Raw genomic sequence first — 22,851 nt, 5'->3', positions numbered from 1 at the left:
AAAAAAAAAAAAAAAAAAAAAAAAAAGAAAAGAAAAGAAAAAGGGCTGTTAAGCCACCCCAAGCAAGTCCTGCCTTTGGGGTACCAATGCCAGTGGGGCAAGGCCCTTCTACAAGATACCAAGCCTTGGATATTCTATCATTTTTATGCCTCCCCTGTGAGAGTTGCCTGCCCATGTGACCCAATCCTTTCTAGGTCTGTGTACAGCAACCCATGCACAGGTCAACTGTCTACAGGAATTGTGAAGAAGAATGCCTTTCTTTGGTTCAGACTCCTCGCAGTCTGCTGACCAGGGGTACTTGTAGGCTTTCTGCATGCCCAGCCCCTGACACCAGCCAGGAGCACTAATGGTTATGAAGCATCCACAGGGAGGCAGGAAGAAGCAGGGCCAGGATCTACGTCTCCTGAATCTTTGACCTCGGTGTCCTGAAACATTCTCAGCTCAACTAAAACTCAAGAGAAACTTCCACATCACTCCAGATAGCAGCCCTTCGTAAGGCACTGGCAGTATGGGTGGCTCACTAAGGTTCTTCCCCGGAGCCCCAGAATGAGGGCCTCCACCCTTCCTTAGTGTGTCCAAGAGGCCCCCAAAGGACATAACCACCTGGAGCCTGAGAATGTGGCCTTTATGGAATAAAGTCTCTGAGATATAACTAAAATGGTCATGAGTTTGATCCCCAGTACTCCCCCACAAATAAAAAAGAATTGAGGTGTATCCTAAATCAACGACAAGTGTCCTCATAAGAGACAGAAAAAAGACTCAAGCAGGCACAGGGGATAACATCATGTGGAGCAGCGACACAGTGTTATGAAGACCCTGACCATGAAGATGGAGGGGGCAGCCACAAGTCAGGGAACACCAAAGCTCACAGCAGCCTGCAGAAGCTGGGAGAGGCCAGAAAGGTCCTCCCTCAGTCTTCAGAAGGAGCCAGACCTGCCTTGACTTCAGACCTCTAATTTCCAGAACTGCATGACTGTCTTTCTGTTGTATGAAGCCATCACGCTGTGGCACTTTGTTACAGCAACCCCAGAAAGCTCAGAATCTCTGCACACCATCCTAAAACACACAGCATCCTTCTGGGATCAGTGATGTTGGTTGAGCTTGTACCATACTCTTACTGAGCACCTGCTCCGTCCTCTCTACTTGCCAACCTAGCCATGTTTTTTTTGTTGTTGTTGTTTTTTGAGACAGGGTCTCACTATGTAGTTGAGATTAACCTGGAGCTCACTATGTAGCCCAGGTTGGTCTCGAACTCACAGCAATCCTCCTGCCTCAGCCTCCGGAGTGCTGGGATTACAGGCATGCGCCACCACGCCCGGCCCAACCTAGCCATGTTTTAAGGGCTCCCCAGTTCTTCCTCATCCTCTGAGACCAGGCTCCTGACCTCTTTCACCATTTTCAACCCAGGTCCCAGGAGGCAGGAAGCACCCCAACCCCTGCTGGCTTGGGCATGCCACTTTACAGAGACCAGCTGCTGAGGCCCATGGACTGTCGGGCATAGTAAGTGACTTGGGGCGATACTGGGTTTTCCCCTTAAAAGTTTAAGCTGATCACATGGGAGATCTCTTTGGTGAGAAGAGGTTTAAGTTGAGACAAAAAAGTCTGACTCTGTTGGCCTCCATTGTTGGCTCCTTTCCCACTCCTTTCCTGCCCAGACTGGGAGGTTCCATGAGCAGCAGTTTGCAGCACAGGGGTTTGTGTTGGCCCTGTTCAGAGGGATCCCAAGTACCACAGGTCCAACAGAGTAGTGTTTTCAAAAGGAAACTGGAAACCTCTTTTATGGCTAAACCTTGGCAGCTGAGAGCAAGAAGGCCCGATTTCCTCAAAGGAATTTGGTGTGGCTTTCTGGGACACTTCCTCCAATAATACACTAACACTCAGACTAGGAGGAAGCAGAGTCAGATCTGAGTGGAATGAACCTGCTGATGTCAGAGCTGCAGGGTGCCTGGGAAAATGCCACAGTACAGCCCAGAATAGGGTGGTGACTAATAGCGGTGTAATTGTCATTTTAATTGAATGCTGTTTACGTATTTTGCAGATTTAAGTGATTCACTCTAAGCTCTTTTTCTTTCCAAGTGATTTTTGTTCCCCAGAAAGCAAATGCCTGACAAACAGGTACTTAAAGTCTCTACATATTATAATGAAACCACTCCTAATCCCACCCAGCGGAGCTCTAAAGCCCTGGGTAAACCAAACGAGTCACCGGGGAGCAGATGAGCCTCCATTCCTCCCAGGGCTCTGTCCAGTGGCCAGTGTTGGGTACCACAAACCCGGAAACTCTGTGCCTGGAAAAGATGTCTGCAGCTGCTGAGGAGGGGCAACCCTCTGCCTCTCTCTCACTGGAGAATTTCTGAACCCCAAGCATGCATGGAAAGTGGCTGAGCCCTTCTGTCTGTGAAGACCCGGCTTCCTGGTCTTACACAACAACAGGTTGGAGGAGTTGTAGTTCTCAGCCTGTTTCTGTGCATTGTGAGCTGGGGGTAGAGGGGGTGGGATGCTGGCCCCCACTGCCCTTCTTAGAGAACTGAGCACCCTATCTCCTTCCTGGCTGTTCCCAGGGTTTCTTCTTGCCCTGGAGATGAAGGCCTGCCCACTGGGTGTGTCTCCTACTTCACCTGATGCCACTGTTGATACCACCCACACTTGGCTGCATCCAAGGTACAGTACAGTTGGCCTGTGGTTCCAGCCAGATTGGCGCGCTGTTTCTCCCATGGGTCCATGTCAAGTCCTGATTCTCCTGGTCCCCTTCTTCCCTGCCATCAGTGGTCCCCTCTGAATTTGGGGGAGTTTCTCAAGCAGACGTTTCCCTTTGGTTTTCCTGCCATCCCTTCTACCACACAGATAGGATCTTCCTGAATTATAGGCAGAGACAAGACAGCACTGGCTTCTTCACAGCCACTCTGGCTTCCCCTTAGGTCCTGTATCCCATAGCTCAGCATGGTTCCTTTCTAAGCTCCCCGGCTGTCACCGGTGTGTCTTCTCTTCCGCTAATGATAAGAGTCAGGAAGCAGAGGTCCGACACACAACTGCTGCCTGGGACCATTGCTTCTAGTTTCTCTGGCCTCACATCTGCAAGGGAAACCCACTAGCCCCCAGGATCCATGATGGCTCATGTGCTGCTGGGGGCTATGAAAATGGGTGAGGAGAGAGGTGCTGGCTCAGGGACCCAAGTCCCTGGCCACTTCTCCCCTTTCAGCTGATGGCTGTGAGCTCTGGCCCTGGGGGAGGGGTCCCTCCTCTGTTTCTCCTGTGGTCATTTTAATCAGAAACTGGCAAAGGAAGGAGACCCAAAATTGCCTCCTAGGTTCTGGTTTACCTCCTAGGCAATGGTCTCCGTGATTACACCTATGCCTTGGGGCAGCAGGTTTGTCTGACTTCACTACCTCAGAACAGAAGAATCAAATGAAAAACCCATGACTGAAGACAAAATACCAGTAATAACAGCAGAAGCTTGGCTATACATCTGCCTCAGGAACCTCCTGGCCCACAGTCCCTTCATCCTGACCTCTATTGTGAGGGCCAATTAAATCCTCTATTGCTGTCTGTGGACCCATTAGGATGTATGAAAAAATAGACACCCTGCGCTCATGTGCCACAGGGCACCAACCTTCCTTTCTGCATCTCTGCACAGGCTGCAGCCTCAGCGCATCGTCCCAGAAAAGTGCATCCCACCAACGCCCCACATGAGGCCATAGATGAGAGCCTGGGCTGTCACCGCTTGACCAGATGGCATGCAGGCAGTCAGTCTCCTCTTCCCATGCAGAGGAGGATCAGGCATGCAGGCTTAGCATAGTCCTGGGACATATTTCTCTGTCCCCATTTACTGTATTTATGGAAGAAATGACTACACCTGTGCCTTTCTTCCTATTGCTAATGGGCTCAACTCCCAGCACTCTCCTGTGGGGGCCTGCCAAGCCCTTGACCCCACATCACTAAGGTGAGCTATCCCACCGGACAGATCACAGTCATTTGTTACTGAGCGTCTCTGTCCCTCCCATGCGGTGTTAGCAAGGAGTCCATCTTTTTTTTTATGAATTTCCCTGGTGCAGAGAATAGGGACTGACTTATAACAACAGACTTGTAACAACAGGCAGATACTCAGAACAGAAGGTTCTTAGCACTATACAGAGAGACTTCCTCCTAGGCAGAAGAAAGGATATGGGTGGACATCCACAGGTGGTGCCTCACCCACCAGTGTATGTGGCCCAGGCACAGGTACGGGGGTGGTGGTTTACATTCATCTTCACAGCCAATCCCCACAGCACCCCTAGGGGCAGGTCCCAGTACTACCCCTTTACAGATGGGGAAACTGGGGTTGGGGGTACATCACAGTGTAAATCCCAACAGTCTCTAACCTAGCCAGTAAACAGCACAGCAGGTTCAAGGCCAAAACCAGAATGAGAGATGTCAAACTACCTCTGCTTGCAGAAAACTGGGTTTTATATCTAGATTTGACAGAATCAAACTAATCAATGGTGAAACTACTATAATCATAAGAAAAACTAGTGAAACAGCAGGTTATGAATTAACATACAAAATAGCTGCAGCCTTTGTGAACAGAAAAACCAGTTCCAATATTAAATCAAGGTAAAAACCTTTCCATAAAAGCAAAATAATCACTTCTTGGCCTTTTGGCTAAGATCAAGTGTAGTATAAAAGCAAAATAAAATGAAATAATATATTCTGGCAACACCCACAACTATAATAGTCTCCTAAAAGAAAGGGAAACAGAAGTGGAGAAATGGGGAGGCAGCCAGGCGCACAGACATGACATTCAACACCATAAACAGAAGAATCCCAACTTCCTATATAAATTTAATACAGCTTCAGTAAAAAATAAAAAAAAAGTTTTCCCCTAAGAGCTGATAAGTGGGTCATACAATTCATTTGTAAGCACAATCAACAAAAATAGCTACACACGCGCACACACACACAAACACACGCACGCACACACACACACACACACTCTCTTACACAGAGGGCAAAGGTGGTACTTCTAGTCCTGATGGCCAGTAAGATATATATATTATATAAACCCTCCACAGTATAAAAGTGTGGTACAGTAGTTTGGTGGCACACACCTGTAATCCCAATACTCATGGAGCTGAGGTAGGAGGACTACAAGTTCAAACCTAGCCTGGGCAACTTAGCAAATCAGCAAGGCTGATATTTTTTGAAAGTGGCCAGAGACATAACTCAGTACAAAGGCCCTGGGTTCAATCACAGTGCTGAAAAAAAAAAAGTAAGTGGCACTAGTGCGTGCAGACAGACAGACCAGTGGAACAAAAGAAAAAAAATCCAGAAAGAGACAAATTGTACAAAGATACTTCATATATCATATAGGCAGCACCTCAAATTTATGGAAATGTTAAACTTTTTTATAATACTGGGGATTGACCTCAGGGCCTTTCTACTAAACTACATCCCCAGATCTTTTTTTGTTTTTAATTTTGGGACAGGGTCTTGGTAATTTACTTAGGTAGTTTCAAACTTGTAATTCTTCTCCCTCAACTGCCCAGACTGCTGGGATTACAGGTATATGCCTGCAAGCCCAGCTTAGACTTTTTAAAAAGTAGTGCTGGGACACCTAAGTAAGTATATATATATAAAAAATTCTGGTCTATTTCTGACACTATACCCCAGAATAAGCTATAGATGAATAAAATAAATTAAACCTAGAAGAGATAGATGAAAACATGAAGTCTTCCCTAAATGGAAATAAAGACAACATTCCTGTGACCCCAAATTCAAAAGCAATTCATAAAATGATCAACATGACCATGTAAAAGTAAAATATGCATAGAAAAAAACACCTAGACAAACTTGAAAGACAAGCTGGAAAAATACTTGCAACGTATGTCAAAAATAAAAGGGTAACATTCCTAACATATACTGAGCATCTAAAAATTTTTAAAACCATCAGCTCAAGAGGAAAAATGACGAAGATAATTAAATGGCCTTCTAACAATGAAAAGAAGTTAACCCTTGCCTATCTTAAAAGAAATGCAAAGTAAAACAAAATGAGATGCCATGTCTCATCTGTCAGACTGGCAAGAATCCAAGCATCTGGCAACATGCCTGTGGCAGGCACCCCGTGGAAGAAAAAATGATGCCACCCCTTTGGAGGAGAACTTGGCAATTTCTAGCACAATACATGTGCATCTCCCTCCAACCCACGTACCTCATTTCTAGGAACTAACCCAAAAACACACTGCAGAAATATGCAGAGATGTGGCTGATGCATGAGGCATAATAAGCTCGGCACAGCATGTCACTGGCAAAGTTGGACACTCATCCTCGACAATAAACCGTGGCACATGTAGCAGGCAGAATGATGGTAGGATGCAGGGAGAGGCCCACATCCAAGCCCTATGGCCTGTGAACCTTACATGGCAAAGGGACACTGCAGATATGGTAAAGATCTTGAGACAAGGAGGGCATCCTGGACTATCCAAGTGGATGCATTGTTTCAAGACAGAGTCAGGAATCACAGTCAGGGAAGGAGATGTGAAACAGAAGCAAGAGGTCTGAGCAACAGCATGCCATAAGTCAAGACATGCCTCTAGAAGCTGGTAGGAAACAAATCCTCCCCTGGCGTCTCCTAAAGAATACAGCCTCTCCACCCCTGGCTGCAACTCCTTAGGTGTGACCAGGTTGGCATGTATTGTTACTGCTGCCTGCAGCAAGACACACACAGACACATCCTCAGAGGAAAGCCTGGCTCCTTTACCAGCATCTTGACTCAAAGTTACACATGATCCAGTGTAAACTGTTCAGACCCACAGCCAGCTGTTAGCATGGGCAGGGATGGAGAGGGTCATGTCAGCGGACTCCCAAGTAACACAACTGTGAAAACTTGAGACAGAGCAATCCAGACCTCAACAAATAAGCTACAAAAGGAAATGATGGAATAAGAGAGGCTCTGTTTCTTGAATAGATTTATTTGCATCCTGATTCTGAGAAATAATAATAAAAAGAGTCTTAAGGCCATCAGGAGAACTCCAATCCTGATATTTGCTGATACTGAGATTATTTTAGGTGTGAGAAAGTACTATGGCTATGTTTTTAAAAGGGATTCTTACCTTTTGGAGACACCCACTAAAACTGATGGATAAGATAACTGTCCTCTGCACCTTATTCCAGATAATCCAGTGTGGGGTGCAGGGTAGGAAGTAATGGCTGGGACAAGATTCACATCAAGCTGGCATTTGGTGAGGCTGGGAGACCAGTGTGTTCTTTACATTTCTCCCCTCTATTTTTGTATATTTTAAATATTAAAAGTTTTAAACTTTCAAGGATTTAAAAATTAAACAGCAGGTTTGAGGCCATGCTTGTGTGGCACTGAAGCCTGCCCTGTGGGCCTCAGTGTGTGGCTCAAGATGAACCCTAGTGCTGCCCATAGTGGCTGAGCTGTGGGACAACACTTGGCAGAGGTGTGCTGGCCCGTGTGGGTGCTGGGCCCTGGGCCCTGTGCGGAGGCCAAGAATGCTGGATTCTAGATGGACAGAGGTTGACTGCCCTAATAAGAGTCAGCCAATCCCTGTGCCACCCTAGAAGCCTGTGAGCTGTCACAAGGCCTCTTGGCCCAAAGAGTCAGCTGGAAAGCCTGAAGAGAGATGGGCCTTTGGAGTTCTCATTCAGAGGAGGAAGGTGAGGAGTAGGCTGAGCTGCCTCAGGCAAGAGTACCTGCAATCACTTTGGAATCTAAAAGAACAGCCTGTGGCCTGCACACCTGTGTCCCTGGCCCTAGGAGCCACACTCTGAAATCTCAGTGCAGGACCAGCAATTGATGGCCACTCCTGCCCAGGTCTGTTGAGGTAGAACAGTCTTAGCTGTCCACCTTACTAGGTTCTCCCAAGCCACACCACCCAAAACCAGAGGTGCCACCTCTCTCCCACCTCAGCTTCCTCCCAGCTCCAGAGTGAAGGGTTTGGGAACACATTCACCTGTCCAGGGAAGAAAATAAGAAGACAGACATGAAAGCTCTCCTCCTCCTGAGCCAGTCATGAGGGAAGCAGCTATTTAAGGTACAAAAGCACAGCCTGGGTGACCCCAAGAGGCAAGCCCAGCATATTCACACCGTGTTTTGGCCCATTTAGGAGCATATGACAAATGCTTGGCTCTGCTCAGTACTGGCTCTTTGTCCTGCAGCGGTGGCACAGACAACTCCAGAGTAGCCCTGATGGAGGAAGGGTATGCCATGTGGCTGCAGGTACCGGGCCAATGCATCTCTCAGCCCCACTGTACACCGGAAGCTCCCCTGAAAACCTCAGCCTTTCTGTATCCTTCATCCCCTTCGGCCCCACTATATCCCCTCTGCACTCCAGCACCACTCAGAGCAAAGCTGCCCTTAGCAGAATCAGTTTCCCCAGGTCAAGGTAAGGAGAAGGTCTCCAGTCTCCACCCACATCCAGCCCCTTCCACAGGCAACTAACCTCTCCTTCCGCCCTAAGGAAGCCTCCCGCTGCTGCGTGCACAGGGCTTCTCTTGGTTCTCCAGCAACATCTCCAGCCCCCTGGAGAAGACTCTGTTTGATCCTCAGTTATCTTCCCTTCTTCAAAGACAACTTGCAGCAGCCCTGACTTTCCTGGGGAAATTCTGCTGGTGGGGGCCCCTCCATGGGGGAGGTGGAGTGAATGAAGCCTGAGAGTAGTCAGCAGCCCTGAGTGGATCACTCCCACCCAGTCTGGGCTGAGCACAGAGCAGGCTCCAGGGTGAAGAGGGATGGGGTCAGGGTGGCTTCAATAGAGGTTTGTGGTTCTGAGGCCCACAGAAAGGGATATCTAGGGGGTTACGAGACAGACTGAACACTCTGAGGCCACACATCACCCATAGGGTCCTAAGCAGGAAAGATTTTGCCTCACTTAAATTTAAATTCCAGAACCAGGTTGGGTGGAGCTCTAAGTGGGAAGGGGTTGGGCATGTACTCTGCTGCAAGACCTGCCAGGCTGAACACCTCCCCAAAAGCCTGTAGGGACTCAGGCACTTGCCTACTTTGTGTCTCTGCAGTCCCTCACCCACTGGGTCCCTCATCACATCCCTGGGTAGGGACAGGTTATCAAGTTATCAGCACAGCCCAGCATGTGGTCAGCATGTGATGTGGAGGACAAACAGCAACTTGCCAAACTGCATTGACCCGGGCAGCTTCCAAACGGAAGTTGTTCATCTTGGCATTCTAAGGGCACAAAGTCTAAGAAGCAGCCACACAGATTGGGGCTGACAACAGGCCGAGCTGACTCCAGCAGACTCAGGGACCTACTGTCAACTCCAAGCTGACAACTGGGTTACATTTCAGAACGCAGATGTCTCCAAGCTTTATGTGGCCATAGCCACTGCACCAAGAGCCTCCAAGAACCATCCCCTCCTTAGGGGATCTAGTGAGCCCCCAGCCCAGGGGAGGTCTTAGCAACTCTTGGTGGGGTGACCTTGGAAGGTTACCATGACAATGACTAGTATCTTCTGGCTCATATGGCAACACAGGGAGGCTAAGCAGGTGGCACCACACATCAAGAGATTCCACCAGCGTCGGGGACGGGGCGCTCCAGCCCAGCCATACACCAGCTGAAGTCCCAAGAATGTACTACACCACAGATGCTGTCTTTTTCTCATAGGCCCTTCCCTGGGGCCATTAGAGATTCTGGTGTCACAGGGGAGATGGGAATTCTCTCAGGGTGGCTCGGCCCTGTAGGAAAGGCCTTTTTCTGCCAGTTATCTTAGCACTTTCCTCACAAATGGAAGAATGAGATGCTACACTCCTAGTCTGGGCCCTTTCTCCCTTGGAGTTGGTCTGTGCATTCCTTCCTCACTCCTCAAACAACTGCTCCCTTCTGCAAGAGCTCTGAGCCCACCACACTGCAGACACCTGCATGGCGGAGATACCCAGGCCTCAGCTGGAGAAGGACCACATACACTCCTGACAGCCTGGCCTGGGGACGGCAGGGAAAGTGGCACCTACCCAAAAATTGACTGCAGCTAGCTGCTGGAGCATCTGTGAGCATTTGACCCAGACTCTTCTTGGGTGCAGAGAGAAGGTAAACAGCGGGTGCAGGGGGGAAGAGGGTGCACAGGGCAGCAGGGAGGTTAGAGGGAAGGTGAAGGGAAAAGTCCAACTCAATGAAGACCAGGCTCACTGGGGCCTGGGCAGGGGGGTGCAGGACATTCTTGCCAAAACGCCAAATTGTTCTCATCGCCCCAAAGGCAGTCCCCTTTGAAATACCCATCTGGGTCAGTGGCTCTTGAACTCCCCAAGGGACACGCCATACTCGAGACATGCTTTGCCTCCTAAAGGCTGCACCCATCAGACACTTCCACATTTGCTTCTCAGTGCTCCCTCAGCCTCTGACCAGTTGCCCCCTTCTCAGCAGATCTGCAGGACCCCTGCCTCAGGCCCTCAGATAGCACAATGACAGCACATTAACCTCCAGCTGGGCACACATTTTGCACTTCAGGCAAGGAAGGTATCTGTCCTCTATGTTAAGCCCAGCATGAATCTTACTATTCCTCTCAACCCCAGTAGGCTTGGGGGTAAGCACCATGCCTTCGGCCTATCCAGCCCCTCGAGCCACAGGCCCAGGCTGGCTCCCAGGAACCACTTCTTTCAGTGGTGAGGGCAAAGCAGAGGGCAGGGGCAGAGTGGGGGCGTGGACAGGGCTGACATGAAGAAGACATAAAATCAACCATTTTTCAAAACTGGAAAAAAGAATTTCCTTCTTCACAAGAGCAAAATACTATACATAACAACTATAAGAACAGAGTATAATAAAAATACCAAAATGTGAAGAATTAATATGGAAGCATGTGAGACTACACAAGTAGAAGGCACTGGGTCCCTATATGGATAAAAGAGCAACTTTCAATCAATTTTAAATGCAATCCTTACTGAAATTTCAGTGGGTTTACTTTTCTATCTTAACAAAACTTATTCCAGAGTTCGGCCTGGAAGATAAACGCATTAAAGCAGCACACATTTGTGGAAGAGGGAGTGGGAGGTAGGCAGGGAGGAGCCACTGGCTGAGACATTCAGGCCTGGTGAACCGAACAGTGTGGTGAGGGTAGCATCACCGAAACAACCCCAAAGAGCCCAGATCAGGAGCTGCCCAATGAAGGACCAGCCAGGCCTTCCATAAACGGCTCAGGAGTGAGGGCCTTGTAGACGTGAAGACAGGAAACTCCAGATGGAGTTGGTTCTTTTCCACCAGCACGTTGTCTCATTTTCACTGTGGAAGGGGCCATAGTTGTTGAAAGCAAAGGCCAGTGTGAAAGAGTGGGCTCCAATGACTTAGGAATGTGTCTGTGTGTGGCCTCAACAAAGGCCTGGGGATTTTCCTGAGAAGAGCTCTCTTAGCTAGGCGCTGAGAGAAAGGCAGAGGAGAGGACTAAGGGAAGAGGGGCTGGCTGCTCAGGTCCCTGAGGCAGAGGGGTGTGAGCCAGCATGGTAGAAGCTGCTTGACACAAAGGAGGCAGTGCTGAGATAAGAGTTCAGCCTGAACTGCCCCACTTTCTGCTGCTGTGAGGCACTGATTATTTTGAGCTGAAGGCACAGGAAAATGAGCAAACAGAGGAAAGGTTGTTCACTAAACAATCCTCATCTGCCTGTAAGTGGACTCTCCCCAGGAAGATGGATGGTCCTCACAGAGGGGCTGGGAGTGGACTTGCCCCACACTGGCCTTGCCATATTTAGCACCTCTTCTAACAGGGGACCTCTCATCATTCCTATAAATCATCTGCTCCCCCTAGGTAGCCTCCACCCCCTCCCATAAAGATAGAACATCGCTTCTCAGATCCCACCATGTTTAGGTATTCACTGTTGTTTCCTGTGATGCCCTTGTATATGTCATCTTAAAAATTAATAAATTTACAGACTGTTTCTTCTGCCAACATACCTGCTGTCAGTTTATTTTTCCAGATGGAAGAGGCTGGCCCCTTCCCATCAAAAGTCCCTGTGACAATTAAACTTAGGGTAACTGCAGCCTTAGGCTACAATACAAGTTTCTGCATTCAGAATAACATGATCAGGCAGTGCTGGGGAAAAGGGCAGCTTCTCAGACACACGGTCCTTTCTAACCCCTGGCTGGGAGCCAAGAATATTTCCAGTTTTTAACGTAGCAAGTGCAGAAGAGTAAAAGGAGAAAAGGAATGAGTGGGGCCTGGGGCCAGGACAAGTATTCACACCAAGAGAAAAAAGGACTGATTTTTCTCCAAGACTTCATGAGCCCCTCCTAGACAGTCTGTATTGGAATTAATTATGGCCACACCACTCCCTGGACATTAGATGGGCAGAACTGCAGAGGGGGGCAGAGGCAGTGCCCACATACTGTGCTGGCTCTTGTAAAGGCCCCACATTCCTACAAGCAGGTACACACAGACCATGTGCACATGGCCAGAGCCTGGATGGAACTTGACAGACAACAGAATGCTGAGATAGCTCTGCTGGGGGTTCACATCATACTAGTACAGTGCCAGCATGGAAAGTGTTCCACCTGCAGCCTCACTCCTTCCTGGATTCCTCACAATGTAGCCAGGGGGTTATGATGTCCTAGAGAACCCAGAGAAAAAGCCTAACCCCATCCTCAAGTGGGTGGAAACTGTATTCTCACTGCCACAGAGCTAAGTAGGCCACAACCCACTTTCTCTCCCCTCACAGAACAAAATCACTTGCTTTGGGATATGATTTCTCCAAGTTCCAGAGCGTTGAAGAGTTTGCCCATCTCCCACATTCTTCAGGCTAACTTGTCATCTCAGGGAAGGGTGGAAGCCTGGTAGAAGAGCAATTCCATCCAGCAAACAATGTCCTTCCCATGAAGACTTCTAGCTTTCCAGCTTTGGTTTGGCAAGAAAAGCTAGGCATTAAGTTGCAACATCTAAATTGGTGAACCACCAGAGCCTGCTGCCCTGTGCAGGTGACCCCAGGCACTCAATTCATGCTTAATGAGGGATGAACCCAAAGAGCCAGCATCTTTCAAACCAATCACAGATAAACCATCACAACTCTTATGTCAGTCCCTTGATGCTAATGTTTCTATTTTATATCTCTAACTTGACCAACCACCCTGAGCACCCAACTGCATGACCTGGTTTTTCATTATGGAAAGTGGTCCACCAAATTCCACTCTCAATAAGAATGTCACTGTGCCTCTGCTCAATGAAAGCGACTTCAACAAAATCAGCCCTTGCAACCTAGCCCCTCCTCAGCAGGTGCTTCAGTTCCCAAGCATTCATGTGGTTTCTCTTGAGGAATGAGACTCTCATGAGGTTTAAGGATCAGTCTTTGCAAACATCAGAGAAATGCAAATCAAAACCACAAAATGAGACAGCACCTCACCCCCATTAGAAAAGTTACTGACAGAAAAATCAGAGTACAACAAGTGTCAGAAAGGATATGGAGAAACTGGAACCCCTGTATACTGCTTGTTAGAATGCAAAATGGGGCAGCTGCTGTACAAAACAGTATGGTAGTTCCTCAAAAATTATCCATATAATTACCCTATGATCCAGCAATTCTACTCCCAAGTAAAAGAATTAAAAACAAGGCCTCTTATAGTTCTTTGCACATCAGTGCTCCTAGTATTATTCACAATAGTTAAGACATGAAAGCAACCCAAGTGTCCATCAATAAAGGGACAAAAGGTGTCTATAAAAATAATGGAATATTGGTTTACCTTAAAATGGAAGAGGATTCTGACACAAACTACAACATGGGTGAACTCTGAGAAATTTTGCTATGTGAAACAAACCAGGCATGAAAGACAAACCGTGTGATCCCAATTAAATAACTGCAATAAATTGAATGTTTATGTCGGTCACAAATTCTCATATTGAAACCTAGCCCTCTTTTGACAGTATGAGAATGAAGCCTTCATGAATGGAATTTAGTCCTTTACAAGGGACCCCAGAGAGCTCTCTATCTCTTCCACCATGTGAGGGCATATAAAGAAGAAGCACTGTCTATGCCAGGAAGAGGACACCCAACAAACACCAAGAATGAACCTCAGTTACACATAAATAGATGCATCCCCAGGTCCAGTCGGAACCTTGGGGCTGCCTCTCCAAGTAGACGGAAGGACCAGAGCCAGGCCTGTGACAGGCTTCACCCTACCCACATTCCTAGATACCTACCCAGCAACCATAGCCTGCAGCCCAAGACCCCTAATTAGGCAGCTAATTAGAGGGCAGGAAGGAGCCTACAATTGTACCACTAATGTGCATCTGAAAATGACACCAAACAGCTTGTTCTTGTCTTCCCTCTTTGAATTGGCCCATTTCTAGGCCCAATTTCAGAGCCAAGAACTCGTCAGAGGACCCAGAATATGGGGGATCTGCAAGCCCTGATAGAGGAGGGGCTGCCTACCTATGACTGTGAGAAGCACAGTCAGTTCCAAGGCAGGGGTACAGAGCTGGCAGTGTAAGAAATACAGGGTAAGGGGACAACCTGAGGATAGAAAGGTCCATCAGAGGTAGGTGAGGGGAAACAGGGCCCCAAAAAATAGCAACTGTACCCACCTACTGGCCTTGTCCTGCACACATCCACTAGTCTCTGCCATCAGATGGCCCCAGCCTGGCTCTCTCCAGGTGGCTGTGTCCCTTGATTTCTGAATGCCTGAGTTCCAAATGCCTAGTGACCTTCATGCTTCCTTGTCTCAGCTACCCTTTCTGAACCTGGTAACAGTCACTGTCCTCTGCCAGGGTGTGCAGGGGTAGGGGTGGGGTTCCCCAAACCCTACCTGCCTGCTCCTCATGTTTCCTTATACCTGCTATGATCCTGGAACACAGCCTACACTGTGTTGGGACAACAGAGCACAGAGGCATCCCTACCAGCCTCAACAGCCCTGAGAAACTCACCAACATTAGGGCTTTACCCCAAGGTCAGCCTTGCTCACAGTCATCAAAACCATCACCACCTCCTGACACGCCGAGATGCTAAAAATATCTCTCCTTGGTGCATTTTAAATAAATATGTGCAAAGGGGCTCATCCACTCTGACTTATAATTGCCCTAGGCCTTGAGCAACCTGGTGCACCAATCGTTTGTGATACAATAAAATGGAGGCAATTAATTGCATTCAAATACCCTGCACATTTTGCTCTGGTAGCATAGCAATCCCTTTAAAAAGAGTTTATGGCATTTAAATAGACACAGTGTCCAGACAGCTGTACAGACAGGGGATGGGGGAGGCCCAAGGCCGTCTGCCAAGCCCCCCAGGACAGCTAAAAAGAAATGTCCATTCAGAAGTGATTCATCCACAGCACAACCATAGCTGCAGAAGCCCAGGCTAATTCCAACCTTTTCAAAGTGCTTGTTAAGCCTCTTTCAGTTATAATTACTCCCAATCTCCAGATATCACAAGGCAGTAATCAGGAAGTTAGTTCTGGCCAAGAGAAAACTGGGGAAAGTGAAGACATGGCTCCAGCTCAATGGAGGACAGAAGCCTCCTTCCCTGGGTGTGGATGTACGCTTGGCCACTTACCCTTGGGTCTGTCACCTGCATGTCCCAAGAAATAGGCACAGGCCTAGCTTCTGTGCTTCAGATAGCAGAGGTGGCTATTTTGGTCAACAGTGGCTCCCAAGTGTCACAGTGGCTCCTGGACACTGGGGTATTGGGCATACCATACACTCCTTCAATACTTTCCTCTTAGGCCTGAGCATACTTCCTCTTTGAAGAAATAGCTTTGGCTGCAACAACATGGGCCTCAGAATTACAGGTGGGTGGGTTCTGGGGCTCAGCTGTCTCACATTGTTGACAGACTCTCATTGACTGTACCAACAGTACCCTCAGCTCCTAACTGAGCCATGAGACTCCCAGAGAGATTTGAAAGTGGTTGTGACTGGGCTAACAGCCTACCCTGACACCCCAGCACCCCCACCCCCTCCCTGACAGACCTAACCCTGCTCTGGCTTCCCCAGAGAATGGGGCAGGTAGGCAAGGGGACAGCTGTCTAGTTCCATGATCCCACACACCCCCATTCTCTGCCTTTCTTTGCAGAGGATGTGCCTTACCTTGCCGAAGCTGCCCTTCCCAATGGCACGCAGGATCTGGAAGTGATCGAAGTTCACTGCACAATGAAACAGAGGGACACCAGGTAAATTGGCAGAAAGACCCCATGCCCAGAACATATTCTCATACTCAAGCAGCACACTGCACACACACACACCTTGGGACCTCCAGCAGCTGGCCAGAGGCCCAGTCGCTTTAGGTTGCAGGAGGGTCAGTTGTAGCTCAGAGTGAACTCAGCTCCTGTGCAAAGCAGGAAGGGCTGAGCCCAAGCCATGGTACCCTTTTCTCAGAATTACTATGGGGTGGTATCATGTGCTTGGCCCACAAATGTGACAAGGAGGAATGGGATGGAATGCACCTCCCAGAGTGCCAGACTTGTTCAGCTGCAATCCTGACACCCAACCAAACTAAAAGCTGCTCCAACAACCTGAAGACCCACAAATAGGCAGACCTGGGAGTCTCAGGGATATGGGCGTCCAGAGAAAAGGGAAGGAAGGGCATCTGCCTTGCTGGGACTCACTGGACGTCATGGTGGTAGGTGTGTGTGTGTGTGCATGTGTGTATGTTGCAACACCCCAATATTAATAATAGGGGCACAGTATAAGAATACTGAGCAGGCCGAGACCCTGGCTGCTTCTTCACATGGTCACAGCAGCATGCTCCTCCTGGAGAAGCCCTGATGGACTGAGTGGAATCCCCTCTGTGTGAGCCATTATGAGGCTTTCCAGACATCCAACCATGTCAACATCATTGACAATGCTTTCAAGTAGGGCCCATCTCATCCATGCCAGGGCTCAGGACCTCGCTCTCCCCCAGCACCGGCTGGCCCACTAGGCCAGCAGCTGTCCCCCTTGCCCAAGATCTACACCTCCAATGCCCCATGGAGGGCCTGCCTGTGACCGTGGCCTCATTGTAGAGACATGTACCCTGCAGTGGGATTTAGGATACCCTATGGTTTAAGGTATTTTATCTACTTATCTACTTAGGTGTCATCCTCTTATCTGTTATGGCTGAGATCTAAAGTGTGCTCTAGAAGACACATTCCGTTGAAGGTTGATCCCATACAGCAACTGTCAAGGGTGGGGCTTTTGGGAGGTGACAGATAATAAGGGCACTAACATCATCAATGGATTAGCAAATTCACAACATAGCAATAACTTTTATGTCTTGCTGCTGGGTGGCTTGAACCACCGGTGGTACATGCATGACTGTCCCATCAGGTAAAGACAGGCAGGGGACAGTCATGCATCTACCACCGGCGGTTCAAGCCAGAGTAACGTGTTAATTCTAACAGCTGAATGGGCTATTAGGAGGTGGGGCTATTTGAAGGAAGTGGACTGTGGGGAGTACATCTTGTTCTGGTCTTCTTCCCTCTGTGTCTCCTCTCTGCCTTCCTAGCTGCCATGAGGTGGGTAGCTCTCGCCATGCTGTTTGGCTCACCATCAGTACAGAAGCCATGGAACCAAGTGACCTCCCATGGACTTAAACCTCTGATACTATAAACCAAAATACACCTTTCCTTTTTTTAAATTGCTTATCTCAGGTGTTTTTCACAACAATGAAAAGCTGACTAATATACACAAATTCCCTGAGGAATGCAGGGACAGAGACTCTCCTTTTTCCCCCAGCTGTCCAAGGAAGAGGGAAAAAATAGGGTTCTGAAGGGCTGGGGACAGGGGCCTTGACAAAGCTCCTGAGAAGGTCTCTGCCTTACCCAGAGGTGAAAGGAGGGATGGAGGGGGATGCCAAGGGGAGGCCTGCTGGGAACCAGCCCATATTCCACAGACAAGAACCTTTGCTAGCTGGGTGTGGTGGTGCACACATATAAACCTAGCACTCTTAGGGGCTGAGGCAGGAGGATTACAAGTTTGAGACCAGCCAGGGCAATTTGGCCAGACCCTGTCTCAAAAAAATAAAAACAAGGCTGAGATGTTCAGTGCCTTGAGTTCAATCTCTTGTACTGCAAAACAAAGCAAAAAAAAAAAAGAGAACCATGGCCAGACCCCACTGCCACAACCCTAGCACCATCCAGTTCTTAGCCACCTCCTGGACACCACAGCCTCTGCCCATGTGATCTGCGTTACCCATTATACCACCATCCAATTAGCCTATTCCCTTCCATCCCACCTCACATGTCAGCTCTCCTTCCAATCTCACATGTCAACTAGAACATGCTCAGAGCCTAAGCAGCAACAAGAAGGCATCCAGGCACCCCAGCCTGCACTCTCCCTGCTGGCAGGAGACCACCCACTGCTGGTCGGCACAATTCCTTGACTCTACTAGATATGAAAGGAAGGCTGGCCCCTCTGCAATTATGTGTGCAACAGGGACAAAACTGGGAGGAAGAGTAAAGCAAGAGTGGCTTAGACTTGGTGGGTGATGTGGGGATATGAGGACACAGTCCACACAGAGACTCTAAGCATTTCACCCCCTTCTCTAAGCCCCATGCTGCACATGAGGCCAGCACTTGGGAACAGCTGCCCTCAGAGGACACGGGCCTGCAAAGAGCTATCTGTTGTGCGGAGAATGGAAGGTCCCAAGTGTTGTCAGCCATCACAAAAGCCTTTCCAAACTGACCTCTTTGCTTTTTTCTGTCCTTGGCAACCTGCACTGGTACTGCCTAGATGGGGGAAGTGATGAAGCACAAGGTCCCATATTTGAAAGGCTGCAGTCTGACCCCAGGCCTTGGGAGGACTTGAGGCAGTGCCCTGGGAGTGGGCTGGCTCAGAACTGACATAGGTGTCTATGTCTCAGAGGAGGAGATGGAGTGCCTGCAGGGGCACAAGGCTGAGATGGCTGCTTTACAGTTTGAGGAGAAGGGCTCTACCAGGCAGTTCTAGGCCAGGTACCCACACCATCCCAGTATTCACCCAGAAGCACAAGAATCCAGCCTCAGCCACTCCCAACAAAGAACTAAGGAAGCATAATGCCTCATGGCCACCTCAGGAACAGCCACATTTTGTCTGTTGGGTCCCCACTCCCAATCTCTGGATCTCTTTGTGCCTGAATCCAGCTAAACACTACATGGGAGACAGGTGAGATGTCTGCCCATGGGCAGCTGGCTGTCTTGCCCGCTACAGCTCCCAGCAGCCAGAAGAGTGCAGAGCCCCAAGCATCCATTGCCCCACTGGGCTGTGAGCTTGCATAAGAACTGGGTGACTAACATTTTTAGAGTAGAAGCACAAGTTTCTGACTTTAGTCTTCTAGAGAACAAAAGGACAGGTAGTAACTACATTAAATAACAGTTCCGAGGCATAAGGGAATCTCCCATCACTATCTCAGTCCATGGCACAAGCAAGTGTTGCCATTAAGGACTTGAGGATGGGTAACTTCAACAAAGGAGACCTGACGGGACCTTCGAGTTCAGAGCCAGCAAGCCCCAAGAAGACTGTGCTGCTGTTTTGGATGCTGGCAGACCTACGGTCTCCTCCCAGTCCTCAACTTTCTGTAAACAGCAGGATGGTGTACGGTTTGTGCCAAGCAGCCCACATGGTTCAGCACCTGTGGCTCTGAGTACCACTGTCCCCATTTCCTCCAACTATCCAGCAGAGGCGACCACAGACAGGGTCTCAGAAAATGGCACGCAGATAGCCATACAGAAGCAGCTCAGGAAAAACACAGATGGAACAGGAATTCTAGTGTGTCTGTCACACACCTGGAGAACAGCAGAGCATAATCCGTGGGACAGGGTGTACATTGTACTAGGACTACCAGCAAAGGCTGTCCTAGAGGTGATGGCCACATCCACCAGGGACCCTGCTCAGAAGAAACACCAGGCTAGACTCAACAGGTGAGCCTCAACCCTCTGGGAGCTCCACAGGGGAATCAAGGACCCACTGTTCCATGATGCTCACACTCCTCTCTGTCTCCTTGCCACCTGGCTGGGACAGGGAGCACTTGTGCCACTGAACATGGCAGCTCATACACCCTCCTGACAGGGACCCCTCAGCTTTCAATCTAGCCCAGGCCAGGCAGGAGAGGAACCTAAGACCAGTTGCCGCTCTGCTATAAGCAACACAGGTGTCTCAATGCTGCTCGGGGGCAGGTCCAGGTCCTCTCATAACCATCCATCCTGCCCAGCACCCAGCTGAGGCATTTAGACTCATTTCTGACTACTAAAGGGAGATGGTAGCTCTCATTCCAGACTCAGTGGAGGCAATAAAGAGAAGGAAATCCACTGGCAGAAATCTGTCAAAACAGACATCTTACAAAGGATTTTGCAGAGACCAATATTGTAATCAATCTGATATACTAAAAACCTTTCTGCAAATGCCACATTTCCGACAGCCGACATCTGTGGAGTTCACTGAAATCCAAATTGTTGGATTACCCCAGACACTTAATCTAGAGTCTGCACAAGTTAGAAGCAAGAGGAGAGCTGTGGGGCTCTGGGGACAGGCAAGGCAACCGCCCAGGGTCAGGAGCAGCAGAGAAGGGAACAGTGTGTGTGAGTGTGTAGAGCAGAGTCCCCAGAGCCCAGGGGAGTTCTGGAGGAAATAGAACTCATGCACCTCTTAAGTTTCCACCCACCTTTCTAGCAGTGACACAAGTCAGAGCCACTTTGGGGCAAAGTTCAGTGTCACCATCATCCAGGACGTTTGCTGGTGCTGAACCTCCAGGGTAAATAGACAAACTGGAAAACAGGTCTCCTAGGTGTGGGAGACGTGGCATCAGGAGGCACTTTGGGGTTATCTGGGTGGGCAATATAAAGATCCAGCCTAACCAAGCACAGAGTCAGAGTTTTCCTGGAAAAACTGGCATTTATGTAGACATCTTATTGTTGAAGGGAGTCCACCAGGCACAGATGGGGTTGCAGAGCCAGGTTTGGCTGAGGAAAGAGCTGCTGAGGGTTGAGGGTATGGTAGGAGGCTGATAGATTGTCCCTGTGTCTGGGTCTGGGCCAGGGAGCTGCAACTTCACCCAAGGAAATCAAGGATGTGTTTCCATGGGTGAGCCTGGGCCTTGATTCATAGGGTAAGGTTTCAGAGGGGGATTACCATGCAGGACTAGAGGGGGTAGATGTCCATCCTGGGCTGGTCCTGGGGCTGGGGAACAGCATGGAAGAGTCTGGCCATGTCTGGGAAAGACAGAGCTGCTCCCACATGATACCTGGTGGGTGAGGGGCACTCTTGGGGCATGGGGCAGGGGCTGGTACAGAGACAGAAGGACAGTTTCAAGTTGGACAGAGACAGGTTGAGGGTCTGTTCAGCTCATGGAAAACAAATCCCTGGCTCAGGCTGGCTTAGGATTGTTGCCCACCCACCTTCTTGGGGTCTTGGTTTTGTCATATGCACAAGGGACACAGGGACCTCATCTTGTCAGCTCTTGATGTGGGCTGAGGGGCAGAGGAAGGCATAAGCATCTTCTAGTCACAACCAATTGGGTTCAATCACAGGAGGAACAGGTGACAGGCACCTTTAGTCTATCAACTTGGGCCAGTGAGCAAGCAAACCTCATTGGACACATGCATTTCCAATTCATGGAAACATGGGGAGTGTACCAAACAGAGGTTCCCCCCAGTGTTAGAGGTCAACATTTCCCCGCAGGAAGAAGACCCTGCTAAGGGAAGGTTCTGAGCTTCTCTGAGTGAATATACCCTCATGCCAGGGGCTGCCCATTGGCCACATAACGATACTGTTACTCAGAGAAAAAAACTTTACATTCCCTACTTTGCCCAAACCTGCCCCATTAATAGCAGCTTCCTCCTACCAGGCTCTTCCCAGGACTATCCCATGTCCATTCTCTCTGTTGGCAAACCCAGCTGGGGATCCTCTCCAAGGATACACAGAATCCAGCCCTGGTGTCCACACCCTTCCCACCCACCCCTGCAGTTGAGGCTCACAGAGCAGCCTGGGGTCCCACTCAGTCCTACCCAAAGAGCCTGGAACCCCAGGGCCTACTCTCAGTCTCCGGCCATTTGAGAGATGCAAGGAGAAGCCCCGAGCACACATTTTGACATTGGAGACAGACTAAACAAGAAACAAGTGAATGATTAGACAGAAAAAGGAGGTTAGAGGTTGATGTTTTTGATAACATTGCCAGTATGTTTCTGAAGCTGATATCTGGGCAAAGAAGTGAGGTCCTGCACCTGAGGTACCTGGGTCAAGACTCGGCAAGACTGGTTTGCCCACACTCCAGAGAGGTTTGGTGTGTAACTGGGTTACATTCTTCCCCAGGATTCAACATCACTTAAGTTATAATGCGGGTAAAAGGAAAAGCAAGTTCAAATTCCAACAGTTCTGTCTAGCATTTACACATTTCCTTCCCAGGAATCAAAATAAATCTGTCAGGAGGAAATAGTCTGATTGCCATATGCACAGAGGTGGGAGACAGCCCAGAGCTCCAGGCCCTGGGTCCCTCTTCTATTCCATACCACTTGAGAAAGCATGGGCATGGGCTCTTTCTTCCTGATACAGATAAATATTTTAAAATCAAAGGTTTTAAAATATTTATTCCTCGGGAAGATTTTCATTTTACAGAGCTAGTGATCGGAAGTGCAGTTGTTGCCATGAAAATGTGTCATTTCTTCTCATAGGTACAGTCCTAGTTCTGTTTTCTCTAGGGAAAGGCACTGGGAAGCAACACCAGGTCCCGTCCCAAGGGCTGCTGGCTGGGTTCATCATCACTGAGCTGACCCAACAGTCATGAACGATTTTTCTCACAATTGTCCAAACCCAGTAGCACAGACAGAACTTCTGGACATTTGTGCCTGCCCCCTACCCGCAAAATGGCATTTAAGTATGATCTCAGAGACCATCTCATCCAGCCTTGAGGCTTCAGTAAGAGCAAAACAAACACATACCAAGCGGAAAGGAAAGAAGGGAATGGAATTAACATGAGAAAATGAAAAAATGGAAACA

At 48.9% G+C, this 22,851-nt stretch overlaps 1 protein-coding gene and 1 pseudogene across 2 annotated transcripts in view; one reads left to right on the top strand and one right to left on the bottom strand.

Annotated features, from left to right (window-relative positions):
* Stk32c (serine/threonine kinase 32C) overlaps nucleotides 1–22,851 on the bottom strand; it is a 90,121-nt gene that overhangs the window by 24,783 nt on the left and 42,487 nt on the right. For both annotated transcript variants that reach the window (XM_010620434.1, XM_010620442.1), the window contains exon 2: nucleotides 15,994–16,049. In XM_010620434.1, coding sequence (XP_010618736.1) covers nucleotides 15,994–16,049 — 56 coding nt within the window. The remainder of the gene's footprint in view (nucleotides 1–15,993; nucleotides 16,050–22,851) is intronic.
* Nucleotides 4,616–4,698, top strand: LOC117285326 (annotated as a pseudogene).

Source organism: Fukomys damarensis, unplaced genomic scaffold (assembly GCF_012274545.1).
Source record: "Fukomys damarensis isolate Sample0158 unplaced genomic scaffold, DMR_v1.0_HiC HiC_scaffold_8, whole genome shotgun sequence".
Taxonomy (NCBI): domain Eukaryota; kingdom Metazoa; phylum Chordata; class Mammalia; order Rodentia; family Bathyergidae; genus Fukomys; species Fukomys damarensis.
Note: the sequence above shows the minus strand (reverse complement) of the source record. Positions and strands in the feature narration are given on the sequence as shown.